This window comes from Pagrus pagrus, assembly GCF_965226575.1.
Source record: "Pagrus pagrus genome assembly, chromosome: 5".
Lineage (NCBI taxonomy): Eukaryota > Metazoa > Chordata > Actinopteri > Spariformes > Sparidae > Pagrus > Pagrus pagrus.
This window is the reverse complement of record NC_140189.1, coordinates 30,037,037-30,056,871: the sequence shown is the minus strand read 5'-3', so window position 1 is coordinate 30,056,871 and position 19,835 is coordinate 30,037,037. Positions and strand designations below refer to the sequence as shown.

At 40.0% G+C, this 19,835-nt stretch overlaps 1 protein-coding gene across 8 annotated transcripts in view; it reads left to right on the top strand.

Annotated features, from left to right (window-relative positions):
• Positions 1 to 19,835, top strand: part of diaph2 (diaphanous-related formin 2) — a 397,495-nt gene that overhangs the window by 116,265 nt on the left and 261,395 nt on the right. For all 8 annotated transcript variants that reach the window (XM_084353751.1, XM_084353750.1, XM_084353752.1 and 5 more), the window contains 7 exons: positions 5,750 to 5,824; positions 5,930 to 5,999; positions 7,723 to 7,859; positions 11,689 to 11,797; positions 14,612 to 14,722; positions 16,156 to 16,268; positions 19,611 to 19,727. In XM_084353751.1, coding sequence (XP_084209877.1) covers positions 5,750 to 5,824; positions 5,930 to 5,999; positions 7,723 to 7,859; positions 11,689 to 11,797; positions 14,612 to 14,722; positions 16,156 to 16,268; positions 19,611 to 19,727 — 732 coding nt within the window. The remainder of the gene's footprint in view (positions 1 to 5,749; positions 5,825 to 5,929; positions 6,000 to 7,722; positions 7,860 to 11,688; positions 11,798 to 14,611; positions 14,723 to 16,155; positions 16,269 to 19,610; positions 19,728 to 19,835) is intronic.

Sequence of the window (19,835 nt, the reverse complement as noted above, 5' to 3'; positions counted from 1 at the left end):
GCTGACACCAGGAATATTGTCCGCAGACTGTGGTACTGGCTTTAGTACCGATATCCCATTTCATTTTTGTTTTTATTTGAACATTTCCTTTGCAGTGGCTCAGTTCATTTCTACATTACATGTATATTATTATGAAATATCAGCTGAAGAGAACACATTTCCTGAAATAGTTTATCAGTAAAGTAAAAGGCAAATTAGTTCCATGCTGCAATGCATTATATTTATGAACTGTGCCAACCAGAGAGCTGAGATAATATCTGGAGAGCTAAGTGGAGTGACTGAGCTCCTGTCATTTGGATGAAAAGAGTGCATGTTACCTGGAGTTACATGCAACAGACATGAGCCTCCCCTTGTTCCCTTTGAGGGACAGCACAGGTCACTGACTTTGGTTCTGGGTGTGTGTAAATGCTGGATGCACAGTGTGTCTGTTATACTTGGTGCGTTTTAAGCATTTTCTTGGGAACCTTGGTTCTACCATATCCATCAACTACTTCTGAAATATTCAAGTATCAGAAATATCCATACATATAGATTTTTTATAGAATCTATGCTAATTAAGGGTCAAGTGTTAAGTGACATATTAAGTGTCCCCAATTTTGTATCTGTCTTGTTGTAAATCATGTCAAATGCAGTTTTCATTATATCTAATTTATGGTAAACAAACTGTTTTCAAATCAAATAAATCGAAGACACATCAGAAAAAGGAACAAAACTGCCCTTAATTGCTTCTTTTGGAATTACTCATTTTTGAGATGTGATGAACAGAAAATGTACAGTTAATATTTATATCTATTATCTGCCATCTGATATGCCCCGTGCTTTATAGTTATTTCAGCCGGCTATTAAATTGATCAGAGTATAATGTAGCTCCATGTTTGGCATGGTAAATCACAGGGCAGACACTGCTGGTGCTCGGTTTCAAGCTATAATGTTCAGAGCTATTTGTTGCACGGAGCTTTGGGCCTCGACTGGAATACTGCAGCACTGAATAGGTGAGTAGTCCCACAGAGGGACAGTTGTATGGCCTTGCCTGTAATACAATATGAAAGATATTGCACTTGCACAGAAGCTTTCAATAACAAAGCTCCCCACCTAGCCATGATGGAATAATAAAACTCGTCTATAGACTGAAATCAAAGCGCGTACAAGCCATCTGAACACGAGACCAGCAATCAGTCAAACAGAAAGGTTGAGAGAGTGTCTGCCTCTCACTTTTTCTCGTCGCTGTTGAGTCACTTACTGTGGCTGGTGATGCGCAGTAATCTTTTCATCATGTACCAACATTTCCCCTGCCAAGTATTTGCAGAACGTGACGCACACTCTACACGTTGTTTTCCACACCCTTTGCTTTGAATTTCTGTCCTCGCATTTAACAATGCACAGTTCTACTGTACATACAGTGCGCTGTAACTACTTCTATTCCCCTTATGCATGACACTGCCTGGACTGGTACTAGGGGTTACCACTCAGTCCACTCAATCATGTATGTATGTGGCAGAGCGAGTAAAAAGAAAAATGTTATGTGACTGTGTAGTTAGTATAGCAACTGAAGTGCTGCTGCAGCTTATTTTGTTCATGAGAAGAAAAACCTTGGAGTGCAGTTTGAAGTGAGCTGTGCCTGAATTAAGGGCCGAGGAGGTGATTGAGTTTTTAAAGGTTCGCTTCTGTTTACCTTGAAAATACTGTACACATAAAAAAACAGGGTAATATAAAGTGCACACTTGCCAATATACATGCACATCTTCTCTTATGGTGGCACTGTCGCCTCACAGCAATATTGCCTTGGCCATCAGGGGCGTTTCTGTGCGGACTTAGTATGTTCTCCAGCCTTTCTCCCTCTTTGTCTATGCGTATGTATGTGTTTGCATTGTGATAGGCTGGTGACCTGTCCAAGGTGTACCCTGCCTCTCACAAAATGCATGATGGGATAGGCTCGAGTCCCCTGTGACCCTGAAAAGGATAAGCAGTGTAGATATTGGATGGATGGATGAATATTTGCTCATGCATAACTACATTTGTTATGTCAGCGCATGTCAGAAAGTCAATAACGCCTTTTGGTCTTCTGGGGATCAAATGTCATTTCACAAAAAAGACGGATTGGCATCTCACTGCTCGGCATCTTGACTTTGTTATATTAAAGACACGTCCACAACATAATGGACTTTCGATGAGGCCAAAATATTATTCAGTGAGCATACATCTTGCTCGTGAACATGTTGATTATATCTAAACACTTGTTTTATGGCTTAACTGTGAGGCTTTCAATGCATACATTTTATAGCCGTTAGCATGACTACAACATAATTGCATCATGCCATTAGAAATAACACAAAATATAAAGAAATTGCTTCCCTAAGACCGACCATGAATTTTTCATTTTGCCTGCGGGATTTACATGACTGCAGAAAGTAACACAATTTGGTGGCACTTAACTAGAGGATTATAGCCATCAATATTAGATGAACAAGTTCTCCCACAAGTTAATGAAATCTTTGGATGTATGCCCACATTAGGAGAAGAGACTGATAAGAAACAGATCCGATCTCTTGTTTCTTTATCGTTGAATTGCTACATTGGCCCCCGAGGAACAAGTCTGTTATATTTGCCCAAACATGAGCTGTAGCCACCTTTATAATGCAGGTTTTGCTGCCCTACTTCCTGAGCAACAAGGGTTATCTGATTAGGATACCCCTTGGTAATACTGTAAGCTTGTAACCTTTATTGATGCCAATACTTACCCAGTTAAGATTGGTTGTAACATTACTGCACGTAGGAGTCATTGTGGTTGTGTTGTTGGTATTGTTTTTTTGTGTTGATAGTTGTAATAGTATGCTGTCCACTGAGGCACGAGTCTCTCCAAAGAACAGAGACAAGGGACTTCATAGCCTCAGGACAAGCACTGTAGAAGTACCATCGCTCATTTTCTTTGTGGTAACTTTGGGGACATTTAGAAGGCAAGCTGCAGAGGACCTGAGGGTATACGTGAGGGGACAGAAAATGATAGACAGTCTGGGATGTAGGGAGGAGTCAAAACATTTAGTGCCTTCAAAACCTTGAGGACGACCGCATTATGTTGCAAACTGCAGCAAGACATACATTTTTGATGAAAAATATTCTGCACAGACAATCCCAATCTGTCTATTCAGTTTCAGTCCAACAATAATAGAGAGAAGGTAAACACGGAGCAGGCATTCGACTTTTCCCACCAACATCTGTTGCACAATATTCTAATTTACCTTCTGTTTTAATGAGTGCAACTTCGCTGTTCAAGGTGTTTATTAGTTAAGCTCTCTTGAGTTGTTTTGTGAATAGTTCCTGTACCTGTGATATTTCCCTACAGGAGTGAATGTGTTTTGTTCTGAATTCATCTTCTTCGAGTTTTTTGCTCTCTCTTCATGTGATGTTTGATAAAGCTTTTGGATGTCAGAATATACCAGTGTAGGGCTGTAACGAAGTGTTGTTCACTACTACTCAGTGTAGAGTTGTCTGGATTAATGTTAACAATACTGGGTTTAGAGTAAAACATTCTGATATTCGCCGATGTACACAAATGTGGTTATCCAAAGATATGTAACAGAGGCGGGATATTTAACAGTTAAACGAAAGTATTTACTGTTTAAAATGACATTAGTGCAGTGAAACAATAAACTTCCTTTGGAATTTAATAATAATAAATTACCCCTGTGTGTGTATGTACAGTATAAAAGCTCATTTCCAAACATACCAGATGTTCAGTTCCTCTTATTTTCCTGCAGAGCCTCCCTTCTGCTCTGTTCGGGTCACTGTGAAAATAATCCTGAAAACATACCTATCTTTGTTTATTTTATTAATTGATGTTATCATTAAGTTTAATGGACATGATTTCTACCTACTGTGATACAATAATAATACATGAGTTTTTGGGGTTTTGGACTGTTGCTTGGACAAAAGAAAAGATAAAAGCAATTTGAAGATGCCACTTTAGGCTTAACACCTTAACGATTAATCGCTTAATCATGACAATAATCAACATATTTATCAATAATCAAAATGTGTGTCAGTTGCAGCCCCACCCCACTAAATACTCAGTGGAGGCAAAGAAAAAGAACTAAACAAGAGTGAGCATTTAGTCGTAATTAGTACATTTATAGATCAGGAGATATTTGTGCAAATGCAATCACTTTAACAAAAATGATTAGAGGTTTAATTAAAGCATAAATACACACTTTCAAAGGTAGAGTGAAACATTTCATCTACAAATATTATACATTTCCACCTTCTTTGCTGTGGTAACCTGATTACTTGCACAGCATGACATGATAATTATGTGGAGCCTCCACTTGTTCTTATTGCAGAGGACAAAGCATTTTTCTTTCTCCGGTGTTGTTCTCGCACACACCTTGGTGCACACAGCATTCCCAAAATCTCATATTGCAGTTGCACTGTGTAATAAACCAAATTTTTCTTCACAAATATTGGTTCCATTTCCAGCTCTCTGAAGACTGACATTTACCATCATTACTAAGGGGCATAAACAAAGACTGTGGATTTACTGAATAGTGCTCGCTCAGTCATGTCGCCTCCTCTCCCTCTTTGTTGTCCCAGTCTCTAATTTACTTCTACCACCTCTGTATCACAAATACATCTAACTGCATTGTTATTCTGCAGTAAACTGAGCCACTTTGTTCTTTCTTCTTTAATGGCCTTAGAAAATGTGCAAAGCACATGCTGGAAGGAACCGCAAGGTTCATTGTCAACAGACATTTATAAATGTGCGACATTACGATGTTTTGTTTTTTATTAAGAAAACAGATCATCATTATACACAACACTAAATATCAATAACTTATAAATTGGTTTTGCTTGTCTGCTAATGAAATTTGAGTGATGGTAGGTGGGGGGAGTTGTAGCGTGTACTAATTTCGTCACGGATCACATAAATACCTCACCTCAACTTTGCCACTTGCCTCCGGCTAATGCATCTCGTCCCTAATTGAGGGTCTCTTCCAACTCACTGAGTCAATACAAATGACTTTAATACTCAAACCATTATTATTTCAAATCATTGTCAAAAAGGCGGGATAAATCATTGACTTATGCCCCGTTAATGTCAGAAAATTGCTCCATGCATTTTGCGTTATTGACAGTTAGCGCCCTGAAAACAAGTGACACTAATGACATAATCTGGCTGTGACCACACGGTCCCTCCCACCCTCCTCTTGCCTCTCTCTCTTCCTCGAGCTTAGACAAACGGGCTCATCTGTACTGGATCATTTGCCGTCTCCTGATACGCTGCGGTTTATAGCCAATTATCTCTCGCGATCCATTATCGATTACAGTGTTATCTTTCTTGCATTGCTTAATCTTTTGGCACAGGAACATAGCAGCTCACTGGGGGGCCTCGATACAAACTGCTTAGCGATGGGAACACTAGTTAAGATGGATGGCTGTTCATTTGCTTGTAGATGGGTACAGTTTAAATTCAAACTCATTCCAACTGTATTCAGTAGTGGGGAGGGAAGGGTGGTTTTTGATTTGCAGCGCTCCCTGTTAGGAATTAAAAACTACAACAGTCAATTTATCCAAGTGAGTGTTAAACTCTTGATATTAGTCTGAATGACTGATTTCCTCTGAGCTTAATACAATATTGTTTGTGTTTGCCTCCTTCTGTGAATCAACATGGCTCACAATAAACCAGCAGGGCAATAATAAATCTGACTGAATATTGGGTGACTGATTTTTTTGTTTGTCTGCTCTCTCTCCTTTCTAGTTGGGTTAATAACTTCGGTCATGAGGGTCTCGGCCTTCTCCTGGATGCTTTGGAGAAGCTCCTGGACAAGAAGCAGTGAGTGATCTCCCACATGACATCCCACCATTGTATATTTTTTTTAATCATACCAGGTTCTGTTAATGTAATCACAATGCCCTTTTCGATGTTTTTGCTTTTCAGGCAGGAGAATATTGACAAACGGAACCAGCATAAACTCATCCAGTGCTTGAAAGCTTTCATGAACAACAAGGTTTGTAGTAGCGAACGATGACACTCAACTTATCGATTATATAATGAACTCCACATCAAAGGAAGCCAGGAACGGCCGTGCTTGCAATTATTTTGCTTTAATGGCGTTATTTCAGATCACAAGCATGATTCTGTTACGTTGAGCAAACTAGATAATCGACTTGTTATCACGAGAGAAACAAAAGAAATGATTATTATTAGTTATTAGTTATAATGTTATTATCAAAAGATCAGGAGTGCAGCATGCATAGCCACTCATTTGAGCTGGAAATGTCAGCTCAGAACACATTGACTGTAGTTCAATCTCACTTATTACTTATTTATTTATGTTCTTTATTATGACATTGACCCACGAATGTTAATAGTTTCTTGACAAGAGTTATTTTGGTTGTAACCTTCTGGACAGTAACACATCTGCTTTAAGTTGACAAATGTGTGTAAGCCATGATCATATCTATTATATAAGGAATATCATCAAAGTTAATTTCACAAACCCTTCCCCATGGAGCAGTGTGTGTGTGTCATGGTCCACTTTTAAGAAGTTGTTCTCTCGTGGGAAATTATCTTTAGAAATCAACCTTTTGTTTTTTTTTGAGATAACAAGATAAATGAACCCTTTTTGATCTTTGTTATCTCAAGAATACAGAATAAGTAACTAGTGAACTCAAGGTAATGGCATTAGCACAGCGATTTCAGCTTTCGTATGTATTTCAATATACGTACCATAGATTTATATAGTTGAACTAGACGCAAAGACAGCGCCTATTCGATCAAATGGGAATTGCTCAACTGAATATGAGACTTTACATTGTGATGATGTCAGGATTTTTAACAGACCTTTAAACAGCTTAACAGATGTCTTCAGTAATGCTGGTCTAGAGAGAATATGGTTATTTGGGCCACAGAGGAATTTTTTGCTGCAATACTGCAAGTGGCCACCGGGCAAAATTGGAAGCAAGGCTGACCACCGCTTCTTATCTAGGTTGTGTTAAAATCTATGATACGTACAAGACGATTGCTTAGTAATCCTGAATGACCTTACGTGATTCAAAAAAAGCTAGCGCCCTGAAGATGTTATTATGTTAGAATTCACTTGTAGAAGGATAAAGTTAATGTCTAGTATTCTGTATCAATCACTAAGGAGCACAAACAAGGAAAGAGGCCTCTCTTTGTACACTTAAACGTATCTAATAATAGCTCAGGTGGCCAGAATACCAAACCTGATTTGGATGTGGACGCTTGACAAGCACAGGATAATGAGACAGTAAAGTGAAGCTAATTTTACCATCTCAAGCCCACAGTCTCGGATCTTTTAATTATCCTTTTTGGGATGGTCTGGCTCATTTCTCAAAAGTGGCACACATTTCAAGGATAGATGGACTATTGATATTCCTTCTCTTAGACTTATTCCCCACACGTGGTCATCTCTGCCCATTCCTTCAGTTGTGGGAGACTAAAAGGTACAGGAGACTATAAGTATTTGTCCCTGTAGTCCTGTCCTGAATTGAATTAATTCATCATCCTCTCCATTTTTTTTCCCATGGCCTCGTTGTCCCTCCTTAAAAGAAAATTAGGGCTAACTAGAATTTACGTACATTAGCGCTTCTTTGTGTAATTCATTTTTTACCTGAAGTGAAAGTTCGTCCGTGAATGCAAATGCTCCCATTATTTATACCCAATGGGCCTTTTTCTCCTCCTTACCTCATCCCTGTCATGGCTCACAGTATGGACTGCAAAGGATCCTGGGAGATGAGCGGAGCCTGTTGCTGTTGGCACGAGCCATCGACCCCAAACAGACCGGCATGATGACAGAGATCGTCAAGATTCTCTCTGCTTTCTGTATTATTGGAGAGGAAAACATGTAAGTTGTCTAATTGTCTAAACACATTTGTCAACACACCTTCTCCTGTCATTCATACCGTTATCATGTGAGTTACAGTACGTATACAGACATACCGCCAGTAAGTAACAGATTTTGTCACAGTTGAAGGGACAGTTCAACCTAAAATCAGAAGTACATGTTTTTCCTCTATCCATTTAGATTGTTTTGGTGTGAGTTGCTGAGAGTTCAAACATAAAACTGCTCACAACAAGGTCTGTGGATTATCTTCCTAACAGGGTCATGACATCACGAAAGAGACATTGTTGTTTGATTTTCAAATGTATTTCTTTGAAGCTTTGAGCACTGCAAGCAGGGTGCGAGAAGGCAGAAATATCTATAGCCGATACCTCTAAATAGTCAGTAGCTCACACAAAAAACCACAAGGATAAATAGCACTACAGGTAAAAGGAAATATATTAATTTTGCTTTGAGGTGAACTGTCCCTTTAAAGGGTCTCTTCACGAAAATTGAGAGCTTCAGTTGTATTTGCAAGGGTTTTGAAATATTTCAGAAATATTTTAAAACCTTTGCATATTAAACTAAAACTACATGCATTCTTCTTTCCCCTCTTACCTAAGTGTAGGGAGCACGCTTCCCTAACCTCCATTCAAAGTAATAAGTAAGTTTTCCGCATTCAGAGTTGTGCGAGGGACATATTTCCCAATCTTCCTCAGTAAATCAGAGCTGATATGGAAACAGCACAACACCATTTCAAAATCCTGAGTGACGGAAAAAAAAAATAATGATGAGAGAGATACGGTCCATCTCCACTGTGTTTACATGCTCTGTAATGTTTCTGAAACAGCAAGAGGGAAGGAGACGGCTGCTTCTTGTAAACACTGGGATATCACTATTTTTTTAGAATCTTCTCCCACCGGGTGGCATGTCCTCAGACAGAGATTTGACTGCATGCATGTTTACCCCCTGTGAAACATACACTGCATTTACAGATGACCTCAGACGGTATATAGAAATCTTTTGGGGTCGCGTGGTCAGATGATGCAGTTCAGTCTCTTTAATGTGTTGAACTACTCAGTGTAGTTTGCCATGGACACACAACCTAGCTGACAGCTTATAAATTGGATTTAGGGGAGCGTTTTTTATTGTTTCCCACAGGGCCAGACTAGAATAACAATGGCACTTCAAAGTCAGTCTGTATGCAGTGGTGGAAACAAACAAACCCACAAATTCTGTTGGAGAGGCTGAGTTCAGCAGTGTGTCTCATATCTCTGACCATCTAAATGGGCCTTTATGCTTGTAGCTCTCTGACTCTACACAGTGTCTAGCGGCAAGTGTTGATGATAGGTGTTGATTTGCAAAATGTGTTTGAATCCTAAAATTAGCATTGATTTAATCCAATTTATTTTTCATTTTCATTTTTTAAAATGTTTTACTTATATTCATTAAAAAAAAAAAAGCTTTCTATAGAGCTGTAAAGATTAGTAGTTTAATCGATGAGTCTATCAAAAGACAATAAATAGCCAACTATAAGCCAAAGCATATCAGCAGAGTTACCGCTAACTGCTGCTAACTGTAGATGCAGTTAGCTAGTTAGCTTTGTCAGCTGTGCAGCTAGCGGTCTGGATTGGGAGCTCACAGTGGTATTGTAAAAAAGGATATGATATGATATATCTGATATAATGTCTCTTATTTCTTCACATTCTGTTGATAATTTTAGTTACTAACTTACGTTTGGACTCAGGGAAATTGTGATGAGCATTTTTCACATTTAAAAAAAAAATCTTTTACATATAATCGATTGAAAGATTAATCGATTAATCATGAAAATGATTGGAATAAAAATCAGTAATAAAAATAATTGTTAGTTGCAGCCCTTTATTTCTATTACAGAACTAACCGTGTCAATTATTGTACCAAACATTGCAATGTGATTTGCAATACTTAGAGCACTGTAGGGCCTGTTAGCAATTTTAATTAAGAGCATAAATCATTGCTAATTCATGTTGTGATGCTGTGCATAATTGCATGAGGTGTTTTCCCCTTAATTTGGGTCAAACACGTTAACAAAGCCAACACTACAACCGGTGGCAGAACCTGCCGCAGCCTCTAATGTTGGCACAGATGGAAATGAATTACTTAAAGTGCTAAATTACAGTTTTCGCAAGGTTAAACAGTGGGCAAGATTTCCCAAACTTTAAGTACTTTTTTGGGAATTCAAAATACAGACAACCAATCACAATCGGTTTGACTTAAAGGTTGTTTTTTTTTAAATCTAGTATTGCTCAGTCAGCTCAATTCAATTTAATCATGACTTTTGCAAATAGATGCAGTTGAATCTGTACATAATCAATACGGTGCTTCACTCATATGAATGTTGTCTATTACAGTCACCACTCGAACACTCAGACAGACTTCTGCTGCTTGCACCCAAACACACACAGCTATATTTAACATCATACGCCGAGTATAGATAATAAAAAATCTTGTTCCCTCTCTCTCAGTCTGTGTCTGTCTCTCCATCCTCAAAGTATTCCAGAGTAGATTGAAGTAAACATGGAAATCTCTGCCATGATCATAGGCCTGCATTAAAATATACGTATCCTGTAGAAATGACAGCCAAAGGAGCTGAGGCGTCACTTTCTCTCGCTCAGAAACTTCTCTGCCAGCCAATGTTGTGACGCTGGCTCATGTTCAACACCCACTTCAGCTGACAGCGTCAAAAGGCAACACGACAAGTTAAGCAGATCTATCTCGCCTGTTTTGAAGCGCCGTCTGAACTGGCTTTAAAGCTACTCAGTATGCAGCTCCCCATGCCTGTCTGCGACTCTGTAACCCCTATCACAGAGCATGGCCGTTCCATTTATCTCTGTTTCAGGCTTACTCGACACATATAGTCCTATTGGTCAGACACATGATCTCCTTGCTTACAAACCAACTGTGCATGCATTTTGCCACCCTACAAGGTTTTTGGGTTCATACAAGGTAATAAAAATGGCAAATGGAAGCCTATGTGGCACGTGTACATACGTGCTCGGATGTGCATAAATTGACCGATCCCTACAGTTGACATTACGTGTGACTATTTATTTCTTGATTTAATTATTTGAGCAGCGATTGAGGACTTGTGTATCAGGCTGAGAGCTCTTTTGTATCCACCAGGTTGAGGACAGGGGAGGTAATCTGTTCAGTTTTTCAATTGATGAAGGCACAATAGAAAATGTGGCCTCGCAGTGACAGTGAGACCAACTGTTAGCAATTATTATGTACTCATCTTGTAAAAAACAGATATAATTTACATAGGTGCTCAGACTACATTAATTTACTTTTGTTGCAGTCCTGTGTGTGTTTGTGAGTTCAGCAACACTGAATTTCTCTTTTCATTCACCCAAGCACTATTTAGCTCAGCAGCCTTGAGCCCTTATAAGTACTCTAATTTTCTTACCTTCTCAATAAGTGTATTTGCACATTAGTCTGGCAGTCCCTGTAATAATTTGCACCCTTTCTCACCCAGCCAAATACACTCTGCCTCAATTGCTTTGACTACAGAACACATTTGCAGTAAAACCTTGTTTTTGTCTCCCATCACCTTAGTAACAAGCACAATCAAGTCAAAATTGGATACTGCTGCAATAATAGGCCAGATTGCATACAAAGAGATGGAAAGCGGTAGCATTTGTCAGGGTCGCCAAAGACTGGCCGAGCAAATGTCCACACCGGCACACAAGGGAAGATAAGATACATGGTGTTTGAGCTGAAAATTGTGAGTAAATGTCCTGTCAGTGAGGTGATAAAAGTGTTTGTTGACTTTTGTGTTGTGCCCTGCTCCCTGTCGTCTGTTTTCTTCCAGCCTGGATAAGATTCTAGCTGCCATGACAATTGCTGCAGAGAGGAACAATAAAGAGAGATTTGCTTCAATTGTTGAAGGACTGGAGAACCACGAAGCCCAGCAGCTCCAGGTTTGGAATCACACACTGAAAAGCTTTATTAACATCACTGGTTAATATTCATCCTGTATTCATCGCTGCTAGATTACTTCTTATGAAGTACAAAAGTGACTTTTATGGTTTATAGCCAAAACAGTCACCTCTGCATCACTGCTCTGAATACTCTATTATTCTATGATACAGTACGTTTCAGGGTGGCTTGATTAGTCATACACACAATGACTCACACTACCCAAACTTGAAAAAAAGAAGCAAAAAACCTATTAACAAAAGCAGTATTTCTGCCATGTACAGTGGACAGAAAAGCTGACGCAGCCACACAAATTCTGTTTTTTCACAAAGACCACTTGCGGTGCCAGGTGTGACTGAAATTGGCAGTTGTGTCACTCTGAGGCCTATTGTTCTTCAGCCTCAGCTGTCTTCATACATGTGTTTTTCTGTGCTTCTTCCTCCTGTCTTTGGTTCACTTGTCAACCCCACTGCACCTCTTGCACATGATGGGATGTGATCGCCGGTCTATTGAAATGCACCCGGAGCTCCGTCGCCACTGCTTTAATCAAAAACACCTGCCTCTACTGAACCACCCAATTCTTTTCTGTGAACACCAGGAAAATGATAATAAAATAGCAGAGAGGTTAACTTCGTGCAAGCTTTTAGTCTTCCTTCACTCTTCCTCACATTTTCTGCTCCTCTCACTGCCTGGCTCGTTTTTCTCACATTTTACAAATACCTCCGCTCTTTTTTTTTTTTCCCCAGCTGCTGTCAAGTTGCGTCTCAGAGGACTCGTGAAAGGGCAACTAAAGCGCCGTACCTCTCTTAATTTTCACTACTATTCTTCAGCAGCAGGGAAAACTATATAACAGCCATAAACACACAGCTTAAGACATGTTTTTGTGAAACCAAAAGCAGGGAATTAGTTAAGGAATTACCCGTTTTAACTGCAGGGATTGTGAAGTCATGAAGGAAAAGTCATGAAGGAAACTGATGAGGCGGGTGCTGGAAGCGAAAGTAGATATTCTTTTATTAGGAGGCTGTTGTTTTTCCTTTAAATTTTGCCATTAATGAAATGAAGCTCTGCTAATTGTGAAGTAAATTAAAATGCTTTGCTGATGCAGGGGGTTCGAGGAAATTAATAGACTTTTTATCCAAAACCGGTGATGGGCTCTAGAAGTAGACTTTGCTAATGTGATTAAAATGTGTTTTGCTGTAGTTGAGGCTACACTTGTCTCTTGCGCATGAGAGAAACTCCGCATTTCAACTTTAAAACCACCCCAGCAGTGCCACTTTTAATTAAGATGTTTGGTACCACCCTATGGTGCCACTGCAGCTCTCTAAACCTAACACTGATAACGCCCGCCGTCCCCAACACAGCCGCTTCCCACTCCACAAAACATGACTGAGGTATGTTTGAGGTGCTTGATGTAAGTATCAATCTGTATGCGGGAGAAGAGAAAGAATTTTTCATGAGCTCTGTGGCTTTCTTCACTCACATAAATTCTGTGAAGATTTTGTGGAGGTTCTTTTATGTGTCTGGCCTCTGGTGGATACAGTAAAATGTCATGTTTCGATGCGCAGATCTTGCTTCGAGGCCCTCAAGCTTTTTTTAACACGGAAAAGTCTACCATGTTTCTGGTGCCTTGCGCCAGTGTCTCAGACTCAATGGCGGTGCATCCTTTACTGCAGAAAGCTTGTGTTTTTCCCATGGGAATATACAGCACAGTATCTTATTTCTGTATTGCATACCAACATGCATCCTCCCCATCACCTAGCTAACAAACATGTTTGTTGTGCTGCTGCAACAACTTTATGTGTAAACTTTTGATAATCCGGTCAAAAGGAAAATATTAGCGCCTTATAACCATGCACACTTGATCAGTTTCTCTGATGGATGGATTAATATATACTTTCCGTGTGGGGATAACATTATAACAACACTGTAAGAACTTTTACTAATCACCGAGACTCATGTATAAGTTTGGCGTAAATCTCATCGAAGAAGTATCACTTACAACAGTGAAATACCTTCTTTTATTATTGGTTTTTCTGTTGTTGTCAAGACCATTTTCACCTCATCTGATCACTTTATTCAGCATCCTTGCCAATAGTAAGGTTGGTATCTCGTATCTGAATGGTTTCAACAAGATTGGAGAAATACTTTTATACTCTCTTTTTTTACGGACAGATCTGTATTTGTTGTGTTAAAATAAAAATAATAAAAAAACAGAATAATAAAACCTACCCAGGAAACTGCAAAGAATCAGCATGGGTGGCTCTTATTAATAAGACATCCAAGCCAACAGACCAGGGTCAAGGTTTCAGAAGACAATGTTTCACGCCGTCCATGGGAATCCTTCAGCCTGCTATCGATCGTCTGTCCAAGGAAAACCGTCTTATCCATTGCTTGCTCCCCTGGAACACCTTACTCCTCATTATAATTCATCAGCGATTTCCTCTTAACCCCCTCCTCCAGCCAACACACGCTCAGAAACACAAGCACACACTCTTCGAGGCTTTTTCTTTACCAATAAATCCATTAATAATGCACATCTGGTCAATAGACACACCAGACCTGCACTTTCTACCGTCTCTCTGCTGGGCCTCTCACTCTCTGTACCTTTCTCCCCTCATCCTAGCAATCTCTTTTCTGTAGTTTTGGTTTGGTTGAAATATTTGGAGCAAATAAGCACTCCTAGACAAAACATTTAGACATTTAGACAAAACTTAAAATCATAAAAACGTAATCTTGTTGTGTGTTGAGAGAGATATAGCTGTTTTGTCTGATTTCTCATTTGTTTTTCTCCCTTTCTTTGTCTGTCTACTCCACAGGTCGCTTGCATGCAGCTGATCAACGCCCTGGTCACCTCCCCCGATGACCTGGACTTCCGGATACATCTACGCAACGAGTTCTTAAGATGTGGCCTCAAGAAGATCCTACCTGTGAGTTATCAAACTTTCAGACAGCACATGATACTGACACGGAAAGATACTTTTTTTCCTGTGTCAACCAATCAATTGTTTTCAAAGCCTGGCGCCTCCATTACCCACGATGCAACTGAGCCACTGAGTGACATCACTGGAGGCAATTTATTGGATTACATGCAGCTTCTTCTGGAGTCGCAAAAATGTTTTTATACTGTTTGCACATAAGAGGCAGTACTCTCCACGACCTGTTAACACACTTTCATGTTTATAATTGGTGAAGTCACCCTTTAAACAATCAGGAAGTCAAAACAAATCATGTAAAGTTGAATCCTCTTCAGAAGAGTTGATATAGTTAATGACTTCACATCACAATGGCTGGACTGGTCACACATGGCACAAATGACATGCATTAGGATAGGTTTCATTATAATTAACTTAAGTTTTAGAGGTCTGGCTAGTAATAGCAGTCATAGTAGCATGTGTCAAGTGTGATGCAGTGCTCGCCCCTCATCGCGCAGGTCGTCCTGGCATCATTATCAGCAGGCCTACACATCTTCACATGAGGCGAAGCCAAATGAGCTCCAAGTCATCACTCAAGCTCTCATTTGTAGCGAGAGGGGTGAACGTGTCACAGAGCCAGTTGTTAATAAGTCATCCCAGCTGCTCCTGTTGATTATTACTGTCATTACTTTAATTATCTTCAATTCTGCCCCCCGATATGAAAGAGTCTCTGTGTACAGTCATTTATGAATGCCACGTTCACCGCTTTTTAATGCCGACATTCAAACTGACACTCTTTCATCTAATTATGAGTTATGCTCAGGAGCCGGCGTGGCTGTTGGCAAAGAAAAAGTGAACTCCGCTGAAAAAGAAAGCCCAATTTGTTTTGTTCTCATAGTCCTTGACACATGTATTTGGCCCTCCTCTTCGTCTCCCCCCCTCCCCGACTTTTTCTTTTTTTTTTTGGTGGCTTTGTGCACCTCCCTCCGAACCAGTGTTGCTTAAGACAGATGGTGTGCCCAAAAAACAGTGCAGGGTGATTGATACCTGCAGAAATTGGGTTACATTTGGCCCTGTCTCAGTCTGTAAACTCGGCTGCCGGTGATTCATAGAGAAGTGGTAAAGAGCACTGCCGTAGCCCCTCGTGGCTGGAACAGGTGTGCAGGAATAGGAACTGTCTGGAATACCTATTGAGAGAGTTCAGGGTGTCTCAGTTCCCAGTTTTCTGTACATCTGGAACAGGGAAACTAATATTCTAGTAGTACAGTGTTTTTTACAAAGGCCTGATTAACAGTGATATATAAAACATTTGACAAGATTCTCAATTCCAAATACTAGAGTAATAAATTGTTGCAAGAAGTATCTTAAGTTATTCTTGTCAGTTAGCACCGTTAATGATAGTGATCACTACAGCAAGATGACCTTTTGTATAACTTCATATTTTCTAGGAGCTAAAAGAGACAGAGGAGCTAGACATCCAGCTGAAGGTGTTCAATGAGAACAAGGAGGAGGACTCCATCGAGCTCTCCCATCGCCTGGACGACATCCGTGCCGAGATGGAATATCCTTTTGTCATCCCTTTGTGTGAATATACAGATGAATAGGCCCTGCAGAGCTAGCAGTGAGGAGATGAGGGTATATTGTGGGTTTGGTCAAGCTTTACAGGGTAAAGCCCCTCATCGTTTGATTCATCAGAGAAAGCCAGAGCCAGAGCACAATATCCAGCTCCATCTCTGACCAGGTATACTAGGTAAATAAGCCTTTCATCTTAACCTGCCGCCTCTCTCACTCTTCTTTTATTTACTCTTCTCCTCCTCTCAGCTCCTCTTCACTTTTTGTCCTTTGTCTGCGAGTACTGGGTTAAGTAGGACTGTTGTAAGACTGAAGAGGAGGATATCAAACAGACATATGCTTGCCTCTTCTCAGCATTTACAATGCACAGTAGACAATTAAACATTTTTATGTAGAGTCGTATTATATTGTATATTGTAGTCCAGGTTTCTTCTGTTTAAGTATCATCACTCCTTGTCTTAGAAATGTGAATTCCCTCCTCCAGCTCTCTGCCAATGTCCATTTAACTCCAAACGTGCAGAGTACAAGTTGATAAGGTGAGCAGTAATTTAGTCCAGAGTTGGAAACTTCTTCAAGCATCCCAGAAGAGAACCTTTTAATAATTCACAAATCGTCTCTCAGGCTATGTATGAATGGCTGACATTGCGAGCAGGCAAACCAGACGCTGACATTGTTATGCAGATGTTCATTCCCACAACCTTTTTCTTCCTCCAAATCCCACAGTTCTAGTGCTGGCACAAAGTGCGCCTGTGAGTGACAGTTTCTGTTGACACATGTAGGTGAGTGGAGGAGGTTGTGTGTGTGTGTGAGGGAATGTGTGTGTGTGGAGAGAAGATGGAGGGGGAAAAAAAGGAAAAGTGCACCTGGATTAATGATGTGCTTGAGCAGGTTCACAAATGAGAAGGCCCAATGTTTGTTTCCAAGGACAATGTGCTATTGATCCGCGAGCTCTGAGCATGATCCGAATGCCTGGGCTACCCTTTGTCCCTTTGGCTGCATATAGCATACGCACACACACACATGCACACATGCTCAGGTAGTACTACCTACTACTACCTGAGCATTGCATATGTGTCTTGTTTCTCCCAGCAGTTTCATGAATATTAACCTGAAGAGGCTCGTCTCCTCTGTGTCCGGCCCAGGTCCAGGTGCCGAGGAGGTGACTCCAGGCCACTAATAAATATTAATGAGCTGTGGAATGGTGATTGATTGACCCCACCACTGACTGGGCTACGTCACACTTGACTGCCACTCATGTTTATTCATTATTTGGAGAGGGAGTGTAAAGAGAGAGAGACAGAGAGCGAGAATGAGGGCGTAGAGGGGGGTGTCATCCAATGGATTGGCATTCTACATTAGGTTTATGTCTGCAGCTTAGTGATAGATGGAGCTAGTTGGATACTTTCCCAGTCTGAGCTCCTTCTCATGTCCTCTCAAATGCTGCTGTGGTGAGGCTATAATTGAATCTCTCAGGATTGGTAATTCTCCCAGGCTTCATACTCGGTTAATACAAGGGAGGGAAATGATACTGTAGAGAAGCCCGTATTCCCATCCCTCTCTCTCTCTCTGTCTCTCTCTAAAAATTTGATACGGGATAGGAGTTTAATTACAGACATTGTTGAAATTAATAGGAAAAGTGTCAAACAGTATTTAAAAGAATTGATCTCCTCCAATTGCAGCGGCTGCAGATTGTTTTGTGTGGATGATAGTATGGGAAATGGAGAATGCAGTCAAGGGCTGTTTTTTTTTTCACGGAGGGAATAAATGATCTGAATTATTGATAGTCTCTTACAGAGTCATCCTTCATTAGCTGTTGATGAAACCTGACAGATTATATTAGGAAACAAATAAAGCATTGACAGAATCTCCAGATTAGCCTCTGAAAACGTGTCAATTGGACCCCTCTAATCTCCCATGAGTTTCGGATGCATAACATCAGTAAATCCGTCAAATTAGCCATTATGACATGTTAGTTTGTTAGTAATATCTCTGTTGATGTGTTTATTCATAATTTGTCTTAAATTTTGGCTAAATCCTCAGGCTCAGTCACCCAAGAAAAATCATGAAAAAAGAAATCTGTGTTTGCATGTGCATTTAACTGAGATTTTCTGTTCTGAAAGCAGAAGGGGTGGGGAATCACAACATATGCTGCCACACTGTTGAAAATGTCACTTCACGGTTTTGCAGTCAGTATGTTGCGCTAAGTAAATATTTTAGCACATGTCAAGATCCACACTTCATGTTATGATGACAATCAGGTTTTCGTCTCTGCGAGCTTAACGGGGCACTGTCTCCTTAGTTGTCTTTTTTTCTGCACGTGTGCACATATCTGAGAGGCTTATTTCACTTTTTCAAACAGGATGAGTCTCCGTGGGGAAATCCTCCTTTTCTCAAGCAAACAAATTAAATAGGCTCCAAATCATTCATTTTCCTGGCTTCTGTGCTTCTTTGAGCTACACTTTTAGGAAGCTATTAGAAGTTTGAGACACACAAATTTAATTATTTCTACATTAACCCTTTACTGCAAAACCTCCTCCCTGCTCCTCTTCACTTTTTTGTCCTTTGTCTGTGAGAACTGGGTTGAGCTGGACCCAGTGGTTTACATTTGTGCTTGTTTGGAAGAAATTAATCACCAACAGTCTTCTTTTAAACAAATACTGATCAATACATATATGTAGTATATGATATTTCAGCCCAGAAGAATACAGAGAAAGACAGTCTGATTTAACATCTGTTTTAGATGTCAAAGCCATCACGACTTCCTCCTGAGGAAAGCAAACATAAGACACTTAATCAATACCCTTTGCAGATTTAATAACATGAATTTTCACTCCTGAGTACATGTCAGTTTCAATCTGAGTGCTGGATTTCAGCCATATTTCTGCACTGAGAATGATCGGCTCCCCATCGTTCTTTTCCTCAAACATTCAAACCAGCGAGTTTTTCATGTAATTAATTTCCACTATTCTGAACGGTTTGGAGTGACAGGTAAACCAGAGGGAGCATTCTTTTAATGCCAATCCCTCTCCTCAAGTTAGCTGTTTACACTGTTGTAGCTCCCCCGAGAGAGAATGGATAAGAGGAATCACATCTCCGTTTGCTTTTGCACAATGATGCCTGTCTGAAAATGTGAAGGGAGGGACTGGGGAAAATAAGGAATGTATTTATAAAGAAAACAAGGACTAATGGAATTTTAAATGTTTACAAGAAGCTGAATACACCTGGATAATGAACACAAATTTAACCTTTACTGTTAATTTTAGGGCAAAATAACTGGGAAACCTAAAAACTACCATCGTGAAGTTGTTTTTCCTTAATGTTGCTCCTGTACTGATATGAATGAGGTGTACCATCTCCTGTCCAATATGGTGAAAGACACCGGCTCAGAGGCGTACTTCCTGTCGATTCTTCAGCACCTATTGCTCATCAGGAATGATTATTACATCAGGTAAGTTCTGTCTGATTTTTGTATACAACTTGCTTTTTATTGACTCATGACCTCATAATGCCCTACTGTAGTCTGATTAATTTTGTTTTTGTTTTAACAGTAGATACA